Below are 7,814 nucleotides of genomic sequence, written 5' to 3' on the forward strand. Positions count from 1 at the left end.
TGCAGATGACTATTGCAAGTTCCTGAGTGGCAGCTTCAGCGTACAGGAGTCATCTGGCCCTGCTTAAAAACTGGCTTGGGCCAAGATTCATGTATGGGGCTCTGCTGCCAACTCAGTACAACCAGATTCAGCTGTGGAAGGCTGGAGCAGTCTGAGGCCAAAGGGTTGCTGAATCGCCATGGGACGCAATGACTCGTGAATCCAGCTGTGAGCTGGCGAGGAAGTTGGAGCAGATGTGCAAGCCCCAAACTGCTGCCAGCACTCTCAGACAAAAGCCGTGCTTTCCTGGTAGCCAGGATTCAAACACCCTTCTCAGAAAGATAAGATCTGCAAACGTCACTGGCAGGAACAGCGCCAGATGTCAGATGCGGGGGTGGAAGTTTCTCAAATAAAGGCTAGTTGCTTTCTAATTTACGAGCTTGTTGCTTTATGACTGTGCTTTAGAAGTTCAGCATGAATGAATGGTAACTATTCCCTCCTGCAGCTCCTTTTTCCCATTACTACTCAAGGCCTCATGTTGAAAGTTCTGACATACTCCGTGAGTAATTTGCCATCCCAAGGAAAAGGTTATGAAAATACCAGTGTGGCAAGATTAAATAACAGAGTGTTTTGGATGTAGAAGCAAAATCTATATTTTACAGACATCTATGATTTGTTTCTTTTCATCCACACATTTGCAGAGGGGGAGGTGGAAAAATATCTATAAAATGACCTAACAACTATCCCAGCAAAGTGAAATCATTTACAAATGTCAGCTGGGCGGAGGGGTTGCACATCTGCGAAGGAGTGACGAGGGGGAAGGAGAGGAAGTGGAACTTCACCTTCTTTAAATAGTGCTGTAGCATATAAATGACAAAATGAAGTGTCTCTGGAAACTTCAGCAGCTGTGGATGGTGCAACACGTGCTTAGTGAAGCATCGTTTGGACAGGTACAGTGTGAACTGCAGCACTAAGCAGGTTTTGCTTTCAAACAGGCTTTGGGCAGCCAAGTGGAGTCCAGGTGTAGAGCTGCCCTAGCAGGTCAGAGCGCGGCTCGGTCTCACCCCATGGCAGCAGCAGGAGCCTGGTCACTGCCTGTGGCCTTTCCACTTGTCCACCCCGAGCTTGTGCAGCCCTTGGCTCAGGAATGCTGATGGGGATTTCCCTGCCTGTTCCCTGTAGTAGTTTGTGTACATCTCTTTTCTACCACCCACCTCTGCAACCTCCTTTGACAGCAAATGCCAGGTGTTTGCTGCCTGCCAGGTAAAGCAGTAGTTTCGCATGCTATAAACTTGTTACACACTGCTCTCAGTGCTTGTCTCCTGGCATGCAACTGTTCCATCTTCATCTCATCCACTGCACGTGGGACTCCACAAACTTTGATCATGTCCCCCTGCAAACTTTCCTCTCTACCTGAAGAGTCCCCATTGTTCAGTCTTTTCTCCGCAGGCAGCTGCCTCAGTCCCTCTATCACGTTCATTGCCCGTCTTCCATCTCCCTCATCTCTCTGTCTTGGGAAGTTTGCAGTGAGGTTAGATGTGCAGGCAGGGTCAAGGCCTGGATGTGCTAAGGTTTCATACGGTGCAGAATGATGCTGTCCGTGTGTTCTCTCTCCCATTTATGAGGGTACCCAACACTCTGGCGGCTTCATCTGCCCTTGAGCCAGTCCTCTGCAGAAGGCTCTTGGTGAGAGGCAGAGAACTCATCAGTGGGTCAGCTGGCTTAGCTTTCCCTTCTTCTTAACCTTTACACATCACAAATTCTTGATTCCTTTTCAATTCATGACCGTACAAAATGCAATTTCCCCTTGAGGCTTGTCTGGCTTTAATCACACCTATAAAAGTTCATTGTCTGTCTGAATTTCCCTCCAAGCAATATTTTCCTTTTATCTCTCCGTGGGTTTTGGCGTGGTGGGGGTGCAGAATGGTGGCTTAGCTCCTGCAGTTGGATCCAGCTGAGGACTAGTGCTTTGGCTGGGAGTGGAGCCGATGTGCAGTTTCAATCTAGTGATGTAATTGATTGGAACAAATGCTCTTCCTGCTCCTTCTGAACTAGTTATGAGGAATTCCTGGGGCTAGGCAGAGCGGATGGTTATATTTGTCTTTCTAATCATGCCTAGAAGTGGTCAGACTCATGGCTTCTGGGAAATGCTGAATGGGTCTGGTGTTTCATCAAGTTTCATACCCAAACATTTATTCTTCGCCTTGATCTTCTGCTTGGACTTCTGCAGCTGATGTTGCAAGCCCAAGAAGGCTGGCTTGGTGCATAGCTTCCCATTTCTGATGTGCTCATTCTTATCCTGCATTGTGAAGTCCCTACACTGTGTCTGAGTTGGGTGAATGTGGACACTGGAGAGTTGAAACAGGAGTGACTTCCAGCCCCTTATCTTGCTTTTGACCTTGTCACTCATCATGCACGTGCTGCGAACAGGGCTTCTTATGACAGCACGGGCTGGAGAAGCTGACCTACACTGATTTAAGAACCCTGAACATCTCACTAGGTACATGAGTGCCTCTGAAGAGGTGTCTTGTGTTTTGCCTTTGGCCTGTAGCAACTTGAGAGGGAGACGGGGCTCAGCCTGAAAAGCATGAGAGTATATTGTGGGTGCATGATGGTCCCACCTCCTGTCTGGGAGCTCCAGTCAGTCCCAGTGTAGGGGGTCCTCCCCCCACACCTCAGCCCCTGGTGAACATGCAGCAACTTGTTTCCACCTGTTTCATTTCTGTATCTATTGCTGTCCAGCCACCTTTATTTCAGACATCGATCTGAAAATCCCAGCCGCTCCAAGGTGAGCTGGACAGCTGCTAAGTGACTTTGGGTTGCCTTTATCGCACGGCGGCAGCACGTCTGCTGTGTGCCAGCGTCTTCTGGTGGTGTCTGTCGGTGCCACAGAGCAGCAGGGCTGCTTGCCAGAAATAACTCCTGCGTGAGGCAGCACCGGGGCAGTCGGCTGAGGCTGCCTGGGGAGGGCGTGGGGGGGTGGGATTACATCACGGCCGCTGCCGTCTGCATTTGGCTAAAAATTCCCACCGCTGCCTGAAGCTGGCCGTGCCTCGGTGTGTTTTCTGAAGGCCGATTTGTTTAGGGCTATCTAGCTGGATTCCTCCTGTGACCTTGCCTTTCAAAAGCTGGGAAGAGCTCATCGGCTACTTGCTGGCTCACAAAGAACATTGCTGGGTAAAGGACGGGGCAGCCTGCTCATGAGGAGACCGTTGTCCCCCAGGAGCCAGCAGCCTGGCCTCAGCTTAGGGAAGCAGCTTTAGTGCAGCAGACAGCTTTTAGTCTCTCAAATCCCCTCCAATCCCCTCTGGAACAGCTCCTCAAAGCAACATGAATTCTGATCTCTGCAGACAAAAGATTTACCAGTTAATTTGATTCAACTTTTAAGAAATTGAGCCTGGTTTCTTTTTGTTTTTTTTTTTCTCTGCAGCAGCAACAATGGATTGGCCCCAACAAAGGTGTAGCAGGTGTTGGGAGAAGACATCCCATCTGAAATGGAGGTGATCCAGGGAGTGGAACGCTGACTGCACCACCATGGGGTCGCAGCTGTTGGCTTGTCTGTTTCATTTGCCCACTGCAGTGATCTACGGGTCCCTGTCGCTGTTTGTTTCCATCTTGCACAACGTGTTCCTCCTGTACTACGTGGACACCTTTGTCTCTGTTTACAAGATTGATAAACTGTCCTTTTGGATAGGAGAGGTTAGTCTTTTCTATAGGCTTCTGCCCTCTTAAGTAAGAAATTCTGGAACTGGACCACTCCTTGCTGAAGAGTGTTAGTTGTAATAGCAGAGTTCCCCTTTGGAGAGGGAGGAAGGGAGCCTTCAGAGTGCTAACTTGGGCTTTCCAGTTTTCCTCACTTACATGAATAGAGAACAAGCTGGGACAGAAAACCCAGAGACTTTGTTCTTAAGACTGCCTTTCCTCTGGGAATCTCAGGGTGTTTCACACACAGGGAAAACCACAGGCCTCACTGAGTTAATTCAGCAGTTGCCCCAGACAAGGGAATCATACAGTGGTGGTGGAGCAGGGAAGATGCACTGGGAGGGTTCCTGCTGGTTGTTCAGTGTGCCAGTTCAGCACTGCTTGCTTCAGGAACAGAACAGGGTCTTTGTGGGAGCTGTCTTGTGGCTTGTTTCATTGTCCTGTTTCCTTTTCTAGACAGTGTTTCTGATCTGGAACAGCCTCAATGACCCTCTGTTTGGCTGGCTGAGTGACCGGGTGTTCCTTAGCACACAGCAGTAAGTTAACTTCTACTTCCAGCAGAGGCTGGGAAGTTGCTTAGTGTCTGGTGAAGATGGTATGAAATGGGCAGCTTTAAATTGATGGTGTGGGAATGGTTACTGGGATGTGCAACATTTAAATGGCTTTTTCTGGCATCTTAGAAGCTTACTGCTCTTGCATATTATTTCAGTACCTGGCTGTGTAGAGGAAGTCACACTTCTAACTGAGTAGATGTGACCCTAGCCCTTAACAATCACAGGAGTGGTGCAGAACCTAAAATATGGGCATCTCAAGCCTCTTAGTAGCATGTGGGAGAGTGTCTGTGTGTGGTTTAGGGGAAACAGGGTGGGGAAAGGGCAATTAGGTCTACCTGGAAGTGCTCAGACTGGTTGTTCCCAATTAGAATTTCTCATGTGTTTATGTCAAGCTTTTAATGAAAATCATGGTGTGGCTTCCTTTACCTAGTGAACACTTTTTAAGTGCTCATTGAAACCACTTAAATTGTGCAAAGCAGACAGTGCAGCACTAGCAGGCTGAGGCATGCTCTAGAGAAGTCCCTTTCCTCCATGCTTTTTTGCCGCCTTAAACTCATATTTGTGGTGTATTCATGTATTATCTGAGAAGGTATCTGATGTGGGTGCTGGTTACATGAGAAGAAGCTGTATTTATGTGCATGGCACTTAGCTTCCTCTGAGAGAGAGAATACGTGGTCATGCAGGGTTTAGTCCAGGTGTCTAAAGTTTTTGTCTTCTCTTGCAGGCCAGGAGCAGAGATTTCTTCCCCAGAAGTAGTTCTGAAGAGGCTCAGAGCACTAAGCCACAATGGCCCCCTCTTTGCCATCTCTTTTCTGGCTTTCTGGGTTGCCTGGGCTCATCCTGGTTTGCAGTTCCTTCTTTGTCTCTGCATGTACGACAGCTTTCTCACCATGGTCGACCTCCATCACAACGCCTTGCTTGCAGACCTGGCTGTTTCAGCAAAAGACAGGACTAGCCTCAACTTCTACTGCTCCCTCTTCAGTGCCATAGGCTCCCTCTCTGTCTTCATGTCTTATGCAGTGTGGAACAAAGAGGACTTCTTTTCCTTTCGCATATTTTGCATCGTGCTGGCCCTCTGCTCCATCATTGGTTTTACCTTGTCCACGCAGCTGCTCCGCCAACGGTTTGAGGCAGATGGGAAAGCAAAATGGGACCAAGAATCAACCCTAAAAGAGTAAGTGTCACTAATTCTGTAGCAGGGACAAAGGTCAAAGGCTTGGAGTAGATCTCTAGAGTTTTCATACACTGCAGCAAACTAAATGTGTGGGAAGGTCCAGGGCGAGGCAAATTTTCGTTAATCATCTGTGATCCTTGTTTGTTGATACAGTTTTCAGAACCATCTCTGTCACACTGGCTCCTAGTGCTCTCTGAAAATAGAACAAAACTATCTCGTGACACCCCTGACCCAAACTGGCGGCAGAGCCCTGACCTGCTGTATGGCCATCCAGTGTTTGGAACATGAAATGAGTTAATAACTAGAGCACCCAGTAAGGCCTGTGAGTGGCAAAATGTCAGAAGCAGCTTATCCTGAAAGCATGCCTGCTTGAGCATGAGACCAGCCTGCTCCCTGTTTCCCATGGAGTTTGACAAGCGAATGTCTCTTGCCCCTTGGCTCGCTTCAGCTCCCTGGCAGTGCTGGGCTGTTGGTAGGCCGTGGCACAGCTGGTCTTCCCCATGCAGCTTCCTTGCTTTTCCTTGGGCTGCCTCGCTCGTTGTCTCTGGTGACGAGCTGCCAGCATTATGCTGTACTAACGCAGCAGATCCTGATGAGATCTGCTAGGTGAGCTAACCACAGGGATCTGGAAGGGGAGCGTATGCGTGGTGGAATGACTCATGAGAAGAGGAGAATGCTTTTGTGGACATAAATCTGAGTTTTTGGGTGCAGAAGACAAATGTTCTTTGGGATACCTGTTGCCTGTGGTTCTTGCTAGCAATAAGCAAATGTTGTAGACTCTACTGTTTTGATTTGGTCCAGGGAGGGGAGAAGGTTGGGTTGGGAGCTGAGGAGAGACAGCTTTCCATCTCCACAGGGAGAGCTGGTACGGAGGATTTACGGTCGCTTTTTTCCCTCCTCTGCCTTTAGGCTGTACATTGAGAAACTCTCCGTCCCCCAGGAGAAGAGGATCACCCTGGCAGAGTATCTCCAGCAGCTCTCCCGGCATCGCAACTTCCTCTGGTTTGTCTGCATGAACCTTATCCAGGTAGGTGCAGCACCAGGCTGCTGTGGCTCAGGGTGAGCGCTGCCTCTGGCCATTTCAGAGTGAGCTCCCGAGGAAGGGCAGAGCCGTTTCCAGCACCCACTTACTCTTGGAGCCTCCCACACGTGCTGGCTGATTCAGCAGCTGGTAGCCACTCTCCCTGCTTGTGACCCAAGGGTGCTTCCTGACCAAGCTGTGGGGTGCTCCTGCCGCTCTCCACAGCATGGGCTGGAGCACGGGGGCTGGCTGAGCTCTGTGCAGCCCATCTGGGGTGCAGAAGCACGAGGCCTGGCTTGTGATGGAGATGAGTTTGGGAGTGCAGTTTGCTGGCACAGCTGTCGGCATGGTCGCTTTCTGCTTCCTACTCTCCCGAGGCTCACATCACTGTTTTCACTGTCCAGCTGGATCCACCTCCCAGCTGTTTTCTGCCATTTCTGTTCTTCATCCTCTTTGGTGATTACAAGCAAGTGCAGGCAGCCAGCCCAGCTTCGTGTGCTGCAGTCAGGGCTCCCGTCTCCCTGGGGATCTCTCGGATCCCCTCGGGCAGGCTCTTGATGCTGTTCTGCATCTTTGTGTTCAAGCCTCACTGCTGTCCTGTCCTCCTGACAGCTGCCTCTTCCCTCCTGCCATGCCCCTGTCTCCTCCAGCCCCGTGCTGTGGTCACTGCTTTCACCTCCTCGCCCTGGGTGCTGAGCAGGTGCCTCGGCAGCTGGGCAGCGGTACTGACCCTGGGCACACGGTGGGCATGGCTGGTGGCATTGCAGCTTTGCAGTCTGAAGGCCTACAGTGTTGTGAACTCCACAGCCAAGCTCCGGCTTGGCTGAAGCACTCCAAGCTCCTCTTGCACGGTCCCTTGGCACGGGGCTCCTGGGATAGCACAGCCCAGAGGGCTGTTAGCTTTTTCTGCTCTCTCTCACTGCTGTTCTTGCTGACCAGCTCATCTGCATGCTGCCTTCACAGGTTTTTCACTGCCACTTTAACAGCAACTTCTTCCCTCTGTTCCTGGAGCACCTGCTGTCAGACCAGATCTCTGTCTCTACTGGATCCTTCCTGCTCGGTGAGTCTTAGGTGGGACTGGAGGGAGCAGCCAGTTTAGGACCTGGTCCAAGTCTGGATTTGCTCTTCCCAGACCCCGTCTGTGGAGACATGTGCTCATACTCCAGTCTCTGGTCTGTAAGATTCACACATGCACACATCCCACGTGCGTCCTTAGGACTTCTGTGTCTTCCGTCCTGGGCACAGAAGTAACTTGGAGCCTTTTCTAGTGGTGATGATCTCAGCATGCTGGACTCTGGCCTACGTTCCACAGAGGTGTTGCTCTGGCCATTGGTAGCTTCAGATAACGTTCCCAGGATTCAGCAGGGAACAGTGCCCTGAATTT

General features: G+C 50.4%; 1 protein-coding gene across 1 annotated transcript; it reads left to right on the top strand.

Moving 5' to 3' along the window:
- Positions 1-3,405: 3,405 nt before the first annotated feature.
- LOC103781594 (transmembrane protein 180) lies at positions 3,406-7,490 on the top strand (the record flags this gene model as incomplete). Its single annotated transcript, XM_008949319.1, has 5 exons — positions 3,406-3,678; positions 4,138-4,217; positions 4,960-5,409; positions 6,319-6,436; positions 7,394-7,490. Coding segments are annotated over exons 1-5 (910 nt in total), but the record flags the coding sequence as incomplete, so codon positions are not given.
- Positions 7,491-7,814: the final 324 nt, after the last annotated feature.

Source organism: Merops nubicus, unplaced genomic scaffold (assembly GCF_000691845.1).
Source record: "Merops nubicus isolate BGI_N331 unplaced genomic scaffold, ASM69184v1 scaffold51861, whole genome shotgun sequence".
In the NCBI taxonomy this organism is placed as follows: domain Eukaryota; kingdom Metazoa; phylum Chordata; class Aves; order Coraciiformes; family Meropidae; genus Merops; species Merops nubicus.